Raw genomic sequence first — 16320 nt, forward strand, 5'->3', positions numbered from 1 at the left:
ATCACAGAATTGCAGCATAATTAAGGTTGGAAAAGACCTTCAAGATCATCGAGTCCAAACTGTGCCCCATCCCCACCTTGTCCCCAGCCCAGAGCACTGAGTGCCACATCCAGTCATTGCTTGGACACCTCCGGGGGGAGGGACTCCACCACCTCCCTGGGCAGCCCCTGCCAATGTTTAATCCCCCTTTCCATGAAGAAATTCCTCCTGATATCCAACCTGAGCCTCCCCTGGCACAGCTGGAGCCCGTTTCCTCTTGTCCTGTCACTCATTGCCTGGGAGCAGAGCCCAACCCCCCCCAGGTGCAAAACACTCCGTAATGGTGGGGGTTTGGAGCTCCAGCTTTGTGCCACCTCCCTGCCATGTTTAGTGTTATAAATTACTTATTTTTGCCCTTTGGAGGTATTGAGATAACAACATTAATTGCTTGACTTACTTTGCTGAATGAATTCACCTGATCTCATAAACAACCTGATATTTGTTGACTTGGGTTTACTGTAAATAGGCAATGCCAGCAAGTCACATGCAGCACAAGAGCTAATTTTGGAATTAAGGGATCACTTACAGGGCTTAGGGTTTTTAAAGAAATCTTACTGCCACTTTACTGCTTAATAACAGAGAGATTCCACCCTTGAATTTTGATTTGCCTCATGTTTTCAGAGGTGGATCTCGGGTTCTGAAGATGGGGTGTCTTCACCCTGCCCAGCCCATGCATGGGTCGGTTTTACCTTCATTTCATGCAAGGTTTGAATTTGACAAAAATGAAGGGTGGTGAAACAATACTTGAGAGAGCTGTTATGAAATGACCAATTAACTGCATTTGGTGTTTGATAAGTTAACAAAATTTTTAGTCCACTGCACAGGAGAGGATGGACAAGAAGAAGTGTTTGGTGAGGAAGGGAGAACTGGAAAAAATAGAAAAGGAGGAAACCAATTCATTGTTAAATCTCTGTGTGCAGCTGCCTTGATGCATCTAGGAAAAAAGATCCTGAAATTCCCTTACATGTGGCTGTGACACTTGAGGACATGGTTTGATGGTGAATGTGGTGGTAGTGCTGCTGGGTTGACAGTTGGACTTGGTGATCTTAAAGCTCTTTTCCAACCTTAATGATTCCATGATCTTTAAGGTTCCTTCCAACCCAAACCATTCTCTCACCTAGGAAGGATGGTGGTAACACAGCATCTTGGCTGAGGAGGAGAACTAGAATCTGTTTATTTTTATGTTTAGCAGAGACGAACGAAGAGGATCCTACGAATACGCCCCTGATCGTACTTACTACGAGACTGTTCGTACCCCGGGGACATATCCCGAAGATCCTCGGCGAGAATACCCGGCCCGGGGCAGGGAATTCTACGCCGAGTGGGATCCCTACCAAGCAGACTACTACGACCCACGATACTATGACGACCCACGCGAGTACAGGGATTACCGGGGCGATCCCTATGAGCAGGACATCCGGGAGTACAGTTACAGGCAACGGGAGAGAGAGAGGGAGAGGGAACGGTTCGAATCCGATCGAGACAGAGACCATGAGCGGAGACCGATTGAGCGAAGCCAGAGCCCGACGCACTCGCGGCGCCCGCAGAGCCCTGGAGCGTCCCCCTCGCAGTCGGAGCGGCTGCAGAGCGACTCAGAGAGGAGGATTTACAGCAGGTCATCGGATCGCAGCGGCAGCTGCAGCTCCCTGTCCCCTCCACGCTACGACAAGCTCGACAAGGCCCGCGTGGAACGGTACGCAAAAAACGAGAAGGCGGAGAAGGAACGCGTGTTCGAGCAGGAGAGGGTGGACAAGGAGAAGCGCTTGGTGAGGAAGGAGAAGCCGGAAAAAATTGAAAAGGAGAAAATGGATAAGCAAAAACGAAAAGCGAAAATCCATTCGCCCAGCTCCCAGTCCTCAGAAACAGATCAGGAGAATGAGAGAGAACCTAGCCCAGAAAAACTGAAGGGCAACAGTAAACAAAGCAAAGAGAGGGGTGACAAAGAAGGGACAGCGAAAAACCGCCTGGAACTGATGCCCTGCGTTGTGCTGACCCGCGTGAAGGAAAAGGAAGGGAAGGTTATCGATCAACCCACGCTGGAGAAACTGAGAGCAAAGCTTGATAATGACACTCTGAAATCCCCACTGCTTGAACAGAAAACCCAGACATCCCAGGCTGAGCAAGCCAAGTCTGAACAGTCTAAACTGGAACCTGTCAGAACCAAGGTACAAAAGGAGAAAGCCCTTGCCAGTCACATCGAAGTGGTGGATAAGGAGGGAAAAATGAAACCCAAAAAGCACTTGAAGACAGAGCAAACTTCTGAGGGGGCCAACACAGTTGATTTAGACAAGCTGGAGGCTCGTAAAAGGCGTTTTGCCGATGCAAATCCGAAGCCTGACAGGCAAAAGCTGGATGTCAAAAGGAGCAGCCAGGATGAGGAGGATGCACGCATGGTCTTGAAGAAGCAACTTGATGTGACGGCATCGTCCAGAGAAGCACCGATGTTAAGGGAAGGAGAGTTGGAGAGGAAACCGCTGAGGAAGGAGATGCTTAAAAGGGAATCTAAAAAGCTCAAACTGGAAAGACTTATTCCTGTTACTAGTCCCAAAGAAATTCAGGACACTCTTAATGTCGGTGGGATTGGTATGCGTCCCACCCTGGATATGCAGACGAGGCTGATGGAGGCACCTGATGAATCCGTGGAAGTTCAGGAACTCCCATCTAAAAAACTGAACCCAATGAAACCCCAACATAAACAGGTCCAGTTGCTGGACGAACAGGGAACGGAGAGAGAGGACACAAGGAAGAATTACTCCGGTCTTCCCGAAGAAACAGCAGACCATAAACTTGGCCAAGAGAAACCTCAGTCAGCTGACACGGAGGAGAAAATCGGCATCGACATTGACCACACGCAGAGCTACCGGAAACAAATGGAGCAAAGCCGCAGGTTGAAACAACAGCTGGAAATGGAGATCGCGAAGTCGGAGAAGTTCGGCAGCCCAAAGAAAGATGTGGATGAATATGAAAGGCGGAGCCTGGTCCACGAGGTAGGAAAACCTCCTCAAGACGTCACTGATGACTCTCCACCAAGTAAAAAGAAAAAGACTGACCAGTTCGACTTTGAAATTAGCACTAAAAGAGAAAGGAACTACAGAAGTTCTCGTCAGGTGAGTGAGGACTCAGAAAGGATGTCCTGTTCCCCGAGCATCAGACACTTCCCGTTCCATGAGGATGACGACACACTCGATTCTCCAAGGCTAATGCCATTAAAGGAAACCAAAGAGTCACCTAAAATAGAAGAAAAGGGTCTTTCATACTCAAACATGACTGTGAGGGAGGACTCGCTGAAATTCAATCCTTACGATTCCAGCAGAAGGGAGCAGATGGCAGAAATGGCTAAAATAAAACTCTCCGTGCTGAGTTCTGAGGAAGACTCAAGCAGGTGGGAAACCCAGGTGAAGCAGGAGCCTGGGAGAGTCGACATCAGCTTTCCAAGCAGCATCGTCAAAAGAGACAGCATCCGGAAACGGTCTGTCCGGGACCTGGAGCCTGGGGAGGTGCCTTCGGATTCAGATGACGATGGAGAAAACAAACCCCATTCCCCGAAAGCCTCGTCCTTGTTAGAGAGTTCCAGGTTGTCTTTTTTATTAAGGGACAGAGAGGAAAAGTTACGTGAAAGAGAGGAAAGACTGTCCAGTTCCTTAGAAAGAAACAAATTTTACTCTTTTGCATTGGACAAGACAATCACACCAGACACAAAGGCCTTACTCGAAAGAGCTAAATCCCTCTCTTCATCCAGAGAGGAAAACTGGTCCTTTCTAGACTGGGATTCAAGGTTTGCTAGTTTTAGAAACAATAAAGACAAAGAGAAGGTTGACTCGGCTCCGAGACCTATTCCATCTTGGTACATGAAAAAGAAAAAAATCAGAACAGATTCCGAAGGCGGAAAACTGGATGATAAGAAAGAAGATCATAAAGAGGAAGAACAAGAGCGGCAGGAACTGTTCGCGTCTCGGTTTTTGCACAGTTCAATCTTTGAGCAGGACTCCAAGCGCCTGCAGCATTTAGAGAGGAAAGATGATGATCTGGACTTCATCTCTGGAAGGTTGTATGGGAGACAGTCCTCCTCCGACGGGACGAACAGCGCGGCCGATTTGGTGCAAGAGCCGGTGGTTCTCTTCCACAGCAGGTTTGTCGAGCTGACACGAATGCAGCAGAAAGAAAAGGAGAAAGATCAGAAACCAAAGGAAGTGGAAAAACAGGAAGATAAAGAAAACTGTCCGAAAACACCAGAAACGGTTCCTGATAGTAAAGAACCAGAACATAAAACTTCCTCGGTCGGTCCCTCATCAGTCACTGTGCTGCCACAGGAACCAGCTCCCATCGCTCCTGAGAAGGTAGCGAGCGAAAAGGTCCTGGTGGAACCACCTTCTGTCAAAGAAGAGAAACCTTCTGAACCTACTGCTGCAGCAGAGGAACAAAAACCTTTTCCTGAACTCGCTGCTCCTGTCAAAACAGAACCTCCTGAGCAAATGGAACCTCCGCCGGTTGTAGAAGCGAGTAAAGAAGTTGTTGCTACGACCCTGGTGCCGGAGGAAGATGCTGTGGCAACAGAGCATCCTTCATACTTGGATACCAAACCTCCTACTCCTGGGGCTTCATTTTCCGATGCAGACATCAGTGTAGATCCAGAACCTGAGGCTGCCCAGCTGCTTCCTCCTGCACCCAAGCTGGTTCAGAAGTTGGATGAGGCTGCTGAACCTAAAGAGGAAAATCCTCCACCTTCTGCCAACACTGATGCTGGCGTGAGTCAAAAAGTGGAGGCAGCTGCTGAGGTCCTGCCACCTGTTTCTGACAATGATATGGAAGTGGAACCTCCAGTGGTTGTAAAAGATAAGAAATCCTACAAGAGTAAACGCTCCAAGACACCCGTGCAGTCGGCTGCAGCCAGTGTCACGGAAAAGCCCGTCACGAGGAAGAGCGAAAGAATTGACCGTGAAAAGCTGAAAAGGTCGAGCTCTCCTCGTGGGGAAGCCCAGAAACTGTCTGAATTGAAAGTGGAGGCGGAGAAGGTTTCGAGGAATGCTGCTAAATCCCCGAGTTCTGCTGCAGAGCCGGAAAACGTGGAGCCAAGCCTGCCGATAGGCCGGACCAGGCGCAGAAATGTCAGGTCAGTCTATGCTACCACAGGGGACAATGAAGGCCCATCTCCAGTGAAGGACTCCATGGAGGTCACTAGATCCACCAGGAAGAGAGGGGAAAAGGAACCGCAGGAAACAGCAACAACTGTTCCCACGACCCCAAGGAGGGGAAGACCTCCGAAAACCCGCCGTAAGCCAGAGGAGGACATCTCTCCAATAAAGACTGAACCGGTACAGCAAGAGGTGGAGGAGGCTGAAAGTAAAGATGCCGTGGAAGCTCCTAAGCCTGTAGAGGGTTGGAGGTCCCCTAGATCCCAGAAGCTCACGCACAGTCACTCATCAGCTGCTACCAGCCAACAGGGGAAGAAAGGGAAGAATGAACCGAAAGCCGATACCACAGCTGAGTCTGAAGATGCTGCTGCTGAAAGAAGCAGTCAGGAATTGAGCATGGGAGACAACAGCAATAAGGCTAAAGCTACTGAGAAAGAGCCAGCAGCAAGCGAGCAGAAACGGGATCGGAAAGAACTGGATATGGAGAAAAACCAGCTCGAAATCCCCACAGTTGAGATCATTGAGAAGAAGCCAGTACCAGAAAAGGTTACGAAATCCAAAAGGGGAAGGTACAAAAATACCAAAACTGTCGTCGATAAAGCATCTGTGTGTCTGAAAAACGTGGAAATACGCCTGAACGTGGACGAAGTCAAGGGCGCCTTGCGACCCACCGAGGAGGAGGCAGAGCCGGTGGCGGTGTCGCCGCCCAAGATGAAGAGTCCCCCAAAAGAGGACATCTTGCCACCCCACTTCGCTAAGAATGAGGTAGAAGATTCATTCCCAGAAATGGAGAAGGAGGTGACACGGGAGCCCAAGCAGTCCCCCGAAGCCGCCCAGTTGGCAAAGCAGATTGAGCTTGAGCAGGCGGTGGAGAATATTGCAAAACTCACTGAAACTCCTCCAACGATTGCTGCCTACAAAGAACCGACAGCAGATGTGCCTGAAGTCCGTCAGGAGGAGGAGGCAGATAAACCCGCGCACCAGGCGAGTGAAACGGAGCTGGCAGCGGCCATCGGCTCCATCATCAATGACATTTCTGGGGAGACTGAAAGCTTCCCTGCACCCCCAACGTATCCCGCTGAATCAGAAGCCGAAATCCCCACAGAGCCCTTGGTGTTACCGTCGCCTCGGGAGGAGATGGAGCCTGAGACGGATCAGGCAGTGAACAATATCCTGGAAACTGAGGCGGCCGTCGAGCCTGCAGTGCAGTCGGTGCCCGGCTCTGTCCCGTTGGAGACGGAGAGCAAGGAGTCCGAAGTCAGCTTCAGCGAATCTTCCAACTCCGCTCAGGAGGCCGAGACCTTGCAGGAGGCTGAAGTTGCTCGGAAGGAAAAGGGCCGTCAGAAAACCTCACGGCAGAGACGCAAGAAGAGCACGAGCAGGAAGGGCGATGCCACCGAGGTCAATGCCTTTGAGCCGGAGAGGGTGCAGAGCAGGTCACCCCCTGCCAACGAGGTAAAGGCAAAACCTGAGGAAGTCTCAAAGGAAGAGAAACAAATTAAACCCTCAGCATCCGTGGAGCCAAGCGCTTCTGACCCCACCAAGGCTGTGACCACTGACGTTGTGGCTGCCCATGAGGCTGTCGCTGAGAGCGGCACCTCTCCAAAAGCACCCGCTCCGGCTCCTCTGGACCTGGGCAGCCCACCGGTTCCCCTAGATGAGGGGAGTCAGAGCGGGTTCAAGATCCGGTCGCCCTTGGAGAACGCTCCTATCACACCACCGAGCGCCCCGAATGCAGCCCTTCCCACCGTCCCCACGGCAGTGGCCAAGCTGCCCACTCCGGTGCCCTCCGCCATCGTCCCCCTTCACTCCGGCGCTGCCAAGGTGCCAGAGTGGATGGTCAGGCATGAGGAACCCCGTGCCCGTTCCACGCCCCCACCCGCTCTCCCACCGGACACAAAGGCGTCAGATATTGACACAAACTCTAGCACTTTGAGGAAGATACTCATGGAGCCCAAATACGTCTCGGCGACGAGCATAACCTCCACACACGTGACAACGACACACGCCGAGCCGGTGAGTGCTCCGTGTCTGGAGGAGGCACCTCTCCACCCCGCCGTGGAGGCCATCAAGGCGGTTTCGGAGGAGAAGCCGGCAGTTCCCATCACCAATGCCTTGGACCCACCGGTGGCCGAAGCGCCAGTGTTCAGTGAGAAGGAGAAGATCAGCACCGTGATTGCTCCCAAAGCCACTTCTGTCATCAGCAGGATGCCCCACAGTGTGGATCTGGAGGAGGCTCCCAGGATTACCTTGGTGAAACAAGCTCCCCAAACCCAGACCTGCCTCGTCAACGCTCCCTCACCGAAATTCAAGCAGAGGTCAAGCACAAATGATAACAGCAGGTTCCATCCGGGATCAATGTCTATTATCGAGGAGAGGCCTGTGGAGACTGGGTCCAGCCCAGGGCTGCGCGTGAACACCTCGGAAGGCGTGGTGCTCCTGAGTTACTCGGGGCAGAAGACGGAAGGCCCGCAGCGAATCAGTGCCAAGATCAGCCAGATTCCCCCAGCCAGTGCTGTGGACATCGAGTTCCAGCAGTCTGTGTCCAAGTCTCAGATTAAACAGGAGCCCATCACGCCGTCTCAGCCGGTACCAAAAGGCTCCCAGACCTCGACGGGCTACGGGACTGTTTCCACCCATTCTTCGCTGGTACTCGGAACGCAGCCCTACAACACATCGCCCGTCATCTCCTCCGTGAAGCAGGAGCGCGCTGCGCTGGACAAGTCGGACTCTTCCCACCTCACTGTCCAGACTCCGGCGTCGCAGCCCAGCAAGGTCCTGACGCAGGCGGTCAACACTCCACCTGTACTGGTCCATAACCAGATGGTCGTGAACAAAAAACTGTCCGACCCAGCTGCTCTGAAAGTGGAGACCAAAACTCTGCAACCCTCCAACTTGAGTCCCGGAGTGAGTCCTCACCACTCTTCCCTCTCTGGGAAGATGCATTCGGAAGCAAACCACGTCAGCTCGGGACCCAGCACCCCGACCGACCGGGCCATCTCCCACCTGGGGGTCGCCAAGCAGGAGCCGCACTCGCCGCGCACCAGCGGGCACTCGCCGTCGCCGTTCCCCCGGGCCTGTCATCCCGGCAGTACCTCGTCTCCGGCTCTATCCAGCAGTACCCCGGTGATGCTGGCGCCAGGAATTCCCGTTCCTCAGTACATCTCCAGCATGCATCCCGAGCAATCTGTTATCATGCCCCCTCACAGCGTAACACAGACTGTGTCCCTGGGCCATCTGTCCCAGGGTGAGGTGAGGATGAACACCCCTCCTCTCTCCGGCATCCCGTACGGAATCCGCCCAGAAGCGCTCCACTCGCCCCGTGCTGCTCTGCAGCCCCAGATGGAGATCAAACCTCAGCGATCCAGCACGCCCCAGCCAGCCCCCATCCGGGACATTGTCATGCCTCCGCTGTCCTCCCAGCACCCCCCCGAGGAGGAGCTGCACTTCCACCACTCGGCCGTGTGCCGGGGCCCGGCGCCGGTGCAGTCGGACGTGCTGGTGATGCAGCCAGATTACCGCATGCACCCCACCAGCATCCGGCTGGACCAGTACAACGTGCCCCGGGACGTCAGGATGATCATGCACCCGCACATGGCTGCCGTGGGCGAGCACCACTCGGAAACGCGGCAGTCCCGGACGCCCGAAGGAGCCGGGAAAACTCCCCCCGTCAGTAAGACCCCGCAGCCCGGGAAAGAGACTCCCAAATCCTCCGAAGGCAAGGTGGCCCACTCTCCTCACAGCGAACCCCGGCTCCTGAGCGTGCCCTCGGGCACCCAACTGCCCGGGCTGCCCCTGACGCAGCCGGTGGTGGTCCCACATGGAGTGCAGATCATGCATCCCGCCAGCAGCTCCTTCCACGACTACCGCTCCGTGTACGGCGACATGAGGAATTACCACACGGCGGCACAGCTCGGGCACCCGCAGTTCCCCGGCGCCTCGCCCATCGGGCTGCCCTCCCGCAGCATGACCCCCTCTCAGGTGAGAAATAAAACCTCTCCCTGGAGTCTGGAGCTCGATTCTCCTTGGAATCTGGAGCATTCTGAGCTAACTGTGGCTGTGACACAGCTCTGTGTGGTCATAAGAGCTGAGCTTAGCTCTCCATGGTTAGTCTTCAGGCCCTGCTTAAGTTCACAGTACAAGAGGAACTGGGTTTTTTGGGAAATGGGGTTCAAACGCTGCTCAGCATCAGAGGAAGCTGAGACATCCCTTCCTTAACTACTCTGGGTCTCAAAGCAGGAGGTGGGAAGCTGCCTGCGGGTTTCTGGACGTAGAGCTGTCATGAGAATTGTCAGCACCAAGGTGCTGCATAGGTCAGGCATCCTCAGGTGGATGGTGAGGCTAAGGATGGGCTTGGAGCAGAATTCAGGGGGCGGGATTTCAGCTCAGGTGGACTTGGAAGTGGGGAACAGACCCAGGTACCACCACAGCAGGGCTGGGGTGTGGAGACACATCTCCACCTAGAATGTGATGATGTCCTGGTAGCCTTATTGTTAAATTAATGAGATCTGATACACCCACAGCCTAAAAGCTTCCCTTTTTCCCCCCTCCTGCTTCCCAGGGTCTGCCGGAGGGCGAGCACTCGCACCCCAGCCAGCCAGTCCGCAGCAAGACTCCTCAGATCCCGCAGGATCCCAAGGGCCCTCCGGCAGCGGGGCCGGAGCAGAGTCACCACCCTGCCGTGAACAGACACGCGGCACAGATGGACCCTCACGTCCACCTCCAGAGGGCCCAGGGGGACACGGGCCAGACCTCCTACCCCTCACCTGTCGCCGTCTCCATGAAACAGGAGCTTCCGTCGCCGCACCAGCCCCAGGCGGTTCCCAAGCAATCCATGTTTATCCCCACGACGTCGGGGCCACCCCTGAGCCGCCCGGAGCCCCAGGCCGGGCTCAAACAGGAGCCGTCGCCTCACCCCGTGTCGCAGAGACCTGTGGACATGGTCCAACTCCTCACAGTGAGTGTCCGTCCATCGCCTCCTCCCGGCCGAGCAACCTCGTGCGGCTCGTCCAGGGAGGAATCACGAGGTTCTGTCTCACCCGTGGCACCAAACCTGACCTGTCTTGCATCAAAGGCTTCATCTGTCTGGTTTTTGGGCTGTTCTGTCCCCACTGGTTTTTACCAGTGTCACTGTTCCCAGTCAGTTTTACAGCCAGCTGTTTCCTGGAAAGGTTTTCCTCATGGGCAGGGAAGAGTGATGGTGTATTTAATTTCACTGAAAAAGGAAAAAACATTCTTCCAAGCCTAGAAAATGAGGAAGAGGAGGGAGACAGGAACAGGCACTGATGAGGAACCAAGCGTTGTGTCCAGCACCAAATACCTCCCATATAACCTCAAGCTACTCTTCTTCTGTTATTTCTCAATTTTTCCATTTGTAAAAGAGAAAAGAGCATTTGGCAACAGCCTCGTGCTGAGTGGGAGACTGAGGGATTGTGATGACGGGATCCACCCAGGCAGCTTGGCCAGCTGGAAGGAAAGGGACTGAATTCCTGGTTTAGCAGGATTTAAACCAAGGCTGACGTGTAGAGGAACAATCAGGTGTTACATAAACCTCCGATGGAAGTATCGGAGGCAGCTGAGCAGCTCAGACGGGATTTCGGATCCTCCTCTCCATCCTTTGTGTGTAATACTGCTTCTCCCTCTCTTCCCAGAAATACCCCATTGTCTGGCAGGGCCTCTTGGCCCTCAAGAACGACACGGCCGCTGTCCAGCTCCACTTTGTGTCCGGGAACAACGTCCTGGCTCACCGGTCGCTGCCGGCGCCCGAGGGGGGGCCCCCGCTGCGGATTGCGCAGCGCATGCGGCTCGAGGCCTCCCAGCTCGAGGGGGTCGCACGGAGGATGATGGTGAGGGCAGGGGTGGGGCAGGCAGGTGTGCTTGGGAAGAGCTGAGAACTGGGCAGGTCTCACCAGCTGCAGGACTGAAAACCACAAAGTTCAGCTGCTGTCACGTTGTCTTCTCTGCTCAGGGGGTGGTTGGCACTGACCAGGCTCCCCAGGGCAGTGTCACAGCCCCAAGGCTGCCAGAGCTCCAGGAGGGTTTGGACAACAGTCTGAGGGACGGTGGGGGATTGTTGGGGTGTCTGTGCTGGGCCAGGAGTTGGATCCATGATCCCTGGGGGTCCCTTCCAGCTCAGGATATGCTGTGATTCTATTTTGGGATTCTGGTAATAGTACTGGGATTCCTTCATCCCAGAGCATGTGTAACGTGGATTGCAAGTGGTGAGCAATAGCTCTTACTCTGCATTTATGGGAAAAGGAATGGTGGAGTTGGGAAACCTTTGAAGTCACTCATCCCTCAGCCCTGGGACAAATTCCTGCTGGCTCCAACGTGTCTGAGAAAGGTGGAACGTGGAGTTCGGGTGGCCATGGAAATGTGTTTTCAGTCCTTTTCACCATCTCCTGATGTGTTGAAATCACAGAACCCCAGAATGGTTTGGGTTGGAGAGACCTTAAAGCTCATCCCGTTCCACCCCTGCTGTGGGCAGGGACACCTCCCACTGTCCCAGATTGCTCCAAGCCCCGTCCAACCTGGCCTTGGACACTTCCAGGGATGGGGCAGCCACAGCTTCTCTGGGAAACAAATTGTAACATCAGGGACTTCAAAGGCAGGATTTTCCCCCCAGATGGGGGGTGTATGGCAGGAAGACACGTGTCCATCCACCATCTAACCCAGCCCGTGTCCTCCCTGGCAGGTGGAGAGCGATTACTGCCTGCTGCTGGCCCTGCCCTGCGGCCGCGACCAGGAGGACGTGGTCAGTCAGACCGAGTCACTCAAGGCTGCCTTCATCAGTTACCTGCAGGCCAAACAGGCTGCAGGGATCATCAACGTCCCCAACCCTGGCTCCAACCAGGTACCGGCACAGAAACCCCTGGAACACCAGGGATTAACCAACCAGTCCACAGCAGGACGTCTGTCCATCCGTCTGTCCTTCCCCCCACTCTGGGTTTGCTTGGGGTTCTGCCCGAGCTGCCTGTTGGTAGCAGTGACCCCCCCCCGTTTACATCCCCAGTCAAACACATCGATGGAACTGATAAAATCACTGAAAACCAACCCCGAAGCCACAAAAAAAACCCCAAATGTATGTTTGGTTTGTTCCCAGCCCAGCATCTTGGGATGAAAACCATTGGTTTGTTCCCAGCCCAACATCTTGGGATGAAAACCAACCAAACCCCTTTTCTACCTCTTCAACTCTGAAGCAGAGTCCTTATTTCTTCCCCATATCCTGATTTTTCCAGGACACCTGCTGTTTTCTTGGGAAACACTTTTGGGTTTGTTGCTGAGGAGTGTTTATTCCCGGTGTGTTGCTGCCCTGAATCAAATTTAACCTCTGTGTGTAATTTAATTCTGGGTGTAAAGAACCCAGAATGAGCTGTCAGCGCTCAGAGCAACCACTGAAATAACTAATTATTTGGAATTTTTCTCCCTTTCCCAATGAAACCAACCAGCTCTCACATCTTACATGTGGAAAACTCCCCACCTGGGAAACCACACTTGTCTTTTGTTTTATACAAAATCGAGGAGCCTTTAAACACCAAAAAAAAATCACCTGAATGTCCCAGTTTTAAACATTTTAGGCCTGGCTTTAGGATTGGCTCTAATCTGTGGTTTTTTCCCCTCCCCTCAGCCTGCCTACGTTCTGCAGATCTTCCCACCCTGCGAATTTTCGGAAAGCCACCTGTCCCGCCTCGCCCCGGACCTCCTCGCCAGCATCTCCAACATCTCTCCTCACCTCATGATTGTCATCGCGTCGGTATGAGCTGTTTACCAGTTACTGACTTTTTATTATTTTAATTTTTTATTTTTATTTTTATTTTTTAATTTTTATCCAAGGCCCTGCAGCAAAAAAAAAAAAATTACCAAAAAAAAAAAAAAAACAAAACAGCCCACAACAAAAAAAAAAAATTTAATTTTCAAATCAAAACTAAATCAAAAGAAGGAGAGAGAAGGTTATGAAACAAGAAAAATGCTGCCAGAAACCAGCCTCCTGCCCGACCGGCCTCGATCAAACCGTATGTTTACATGTTGCTTTAGCTTATGGACAACTGATGCACTCAGCAGGTGGACTGGGCTTGGGTTCCTGTGCCTCCTTTTTGGGGAAAAAATACAAAAAAACCCACGAAAAAAAACACAAAAAAAAAAGAAAAAAAAAGAAAAGGATGGCTTATTTTTTTTAACAAAAAAAAAAGGAAAAAAAATGAAAAAAGAACCTGAACTGCCTTTGCACTAAATTAGTGACTCGGACTTTGCACAGTTGGAGACGCTGTGACGTTCTGGATGTCTTGACACACATTGAGCTGCGTGGACGTTCCGCAGGGACTCTGCTGACATTTGTGGGTCAAGGAGCATTTCACACAGGCATTTTTTATTTTATTGGTTGTTTCATTGTTTTTTGGGTTTTTTTTCTTCTTTGTTTTTTTTTTTTTATTTTTATTTTCTTTTTGGGGTTATTTTGTCCGGATGTTGAACCCTCCTCTTCCTCCACCTGCCCCTGCTGCAGCCGTCTTCTCTTCATCTGGGATGTACAGTTTACACTGAAAAAGCAAGAAAATACAAAGCAAACAAAAAAAAAATAAAAACACAAAAGGGAGAGCTTTTTTTCCTTCCTGGTGGGATATGCAGAACTCAGTGGGTGTGTGTATATATAAATATATATATAATATATATAAATATATATAATACTGACTTTAAAAAAAAAGAAAAAAAAATCAAATCCCCACAACATACATTTTTTTTTAATCTGTGCCAAAAATGTGTTTTCAGAGAAAAAAAATCTTATTTTCATACTCAGACTTTGTATTGTCACTCATTTGTAAGTGCGCTTCATTTAAACATCCCCTCGTCTCATCAGCTGTGGAAGTGTTATACACTTGTACAAAGACTCTGCCCGGCCCCCCTCGCCTCCCCTAACACTTAATTAATTTATGGAACTTGGTTTCTTGTTTTTTTTTTTTGTTTTGGGTTTTTTTTTTGTTTGTTTATTTTGGTTCATTTTTTTTTCTCAGCGCAGTTTTGTTTTGTGTGTCCATTGGATTACGAACTTTATTAAAAAATACAAAACACGTCGGCGCCACGACCTCGTCCCTCGGCTGCCTGGGAGGGGGGAGAGGGCAAAAGGGAGGTTTGGGGGCTCCCTGGGAGAGGTCACCCCATTTCTTCTTCAAAAAGCACCAGAAAAAAGTGATAATTTTACCCGACTAGGCCAGATTTCTCTTTATTATCATCCGTGTCGTGGATAATTGAAAATCAGAATTGCAGGATTTTCCCCCACTTTTAATTTCAGTACTAATTTCTTGCTGAAAATTATCCGTGAATTATTGATATACATCAACCTTTCAAAACTGAGTCAATCTGGATGTTCTTCACTCCTTTCCCACCCAAAATCCTGCCAAACCCTTCCCAACTGAAGCAGCACCGGTGGGAGCCACCAAACCCCCCAGCTGATTAATGCTGGTGCAAATGGGTTAAAATCAAGCAGATATGGTAAAAAAGGAGATTCAGGAGAGGATTTGGGGTGTGGGCCCCAAAGCCAGGGAAGATCCTCACCCTGCACCTGCAGGGCCATGGCAGGGGGTGGAGGGCAGAACAGAGTCTGTTTTGGGGTAAAAACAGCACAAAAAGGTGCTGCTGGTGCCCCAGGATGGAGGTGGGTGTTGGAGCCCGGCCAGGGACACCTCAGGGATCCCCCCAGGTACTGCTGGGGGGGTCAGGATGGGGCCTCGGACCCCCCACCTTGCCCCAGAGAGGTGGGATTGTGGTGGGATGGACAGATGGACGCACGGACACAAGGATGGGGCGTGGAGAGATGGACGTGGATTATTGGGGCGGGGGAAAGGGCCCGAGCCTGCTGGTGTTGGAGTGGGGCCTTTGGGGCAAAAAGGGCATTTTTGGGTGCTTTTCCAGAGGTGCGGGGGGCACCAGTCCGTGTGTCTGGGTGTTCCTGCAGTGTCCGTCTGTCCAGGTGGGCCTGGACTGGCCATCGAGCTGGGCCCGTCCCCCTCCCCACCCAAAGCACTGGGACACGGACGGATGGGTGGGTGGATGGATGGATGGATGGGTGGAAAGATGGATGGATGGGTGGGTGGGTGGGCGGGTGGATGAATGGATGGATTGAAGGATGGATGGATGGGTGGGTGGGTGGGCGGACAGCCATGAGGACATGGATGGATGCACAGACAGACACATGGACAGTTGCATGTGGAACTGGACAGACAATTGTGTGTTCCATGGGAAAGATGGGTGGGTGCAGGTGCAGCTGCAGACATGAATGGGGCACATCCAGATGGATGGAGGGATGTCCATGGGGGGGGTTGTCTGTTTGTCTGTCCAACTGGATGTACAAGTGTCTATCCATTGTTCCAACTGGATGCACAAATGTCTGTCTGTCCAGCTGGATATGTGACTGTCCCTGTGTCCAGCTGCCAGACACATGAACACTCCCACGTCCAGCTGGACACACAGACGGCTGCATGTCCAGACAGATGGACACATGGACGGACAGACAGACACATGGACGGACAGACGGACACATGGACAGTCCACCTGGATGTACAGACACTGTCTTGGTGGTGCCGACACACAGACAGTTGTACGTCCAGCTGGATACACGGACAGGTGTCTGTCCACTGGTCACATGGACGGTCAGACGACAGGTGTGTGGGTGGATGCACGGACAGATGGACAGACAGCCGGACACACAGACAGTGCCTGTCCAGCCAGGGGAACGGATGGCTGCACGGACAGATGGACAGACAGACAGCTGTTTGTCCAGAGGCACAGGGGGGTATGTGGATGGTCGAACATGGAACTGGACGGACGGACGGGGTTCAGTTATAAATGGGGATGGTTGTGCTGCAAATGGACAGATGGACAGGTGTACGGACAGCAGAACGGATGTACATCCAGCCAGACACACAGACACCTGGATATGCAGCTGGCCAGACAGACAGACACCCGCCCAGCCAGACACTCCTCCTCCACCGCTAGGCATAAATGCATCAAAAATGCACTTTCTGCCCCAAAGGCCCCTCTAGAAAATCAGCGATTTCACACCCCCGCCCCACAGCTGTGTCCATCTGTCTGTCTGTCCTCATGGCAGCCCCAGTCACAGGGCTGGGGGAGGGGGTTTTGGGCCCAATCGTGGCTCCAG

General features: G+C 52.4%; 1 protein-coding gene across 5 annotated transcripts in view; it reads left to right on the top strand.

Moving 5' to 3' along the window:
- Window positions 1-13789, top strand: part of SPEN (spen family transcriptional repressor) — a 66859-nt gene extending 53070 nt beyond the window's left edge. For 3 of the 5 annotated variants that reach the window (XM_017833416.1, XM_017833420.1, XM_017833418.1), the window contains 5 exons: window positions 1229-9152; window positions 9733-10128; window positions 10823-11017; window positions 11866-12024; window positions 12799-13789. In XM_017833416.1, coding sequence (XP_017688905.1) covers window positions 1229-9152; window positions 9733-10128; window positions 10823-11017; window positions 11866-12024; window positions 12799-12930 — 8806 coding nt within the window. In that variant the 3' untranslated portion in view covers window positions 12931-13789. The remainder of the gene's footprint in view (window positions 1-1228; window positions 9153-9732; window positions 10129-10822; window positions 11018-11865; window positions 12025-12798) is intronic. The other 2 variants (XM_017833419.1, XM_017833421.1) reach the window with 1 other exon arrangement.
- The last annotated feature ends 2531 nt before the right edge of the window (window positions 13790-16320 follow it).

Source organism: Lepidothrix coronata, unplaced genomic scaffold, assembly GCF_001604755.1.
Source record: "Lepidothrix coronata isolate B3197 unplaced genomic scaffold, Lepidothrix_coronata-1.0 Scaffold214, whole genome shotgun sequence".
Classification (NCBI taxonomy): Eukaryota; Metazoa; Chordata; class Aves; order Passeriformes; family Pipridae; genus Lepidothrix; species Lepidothrix coronata.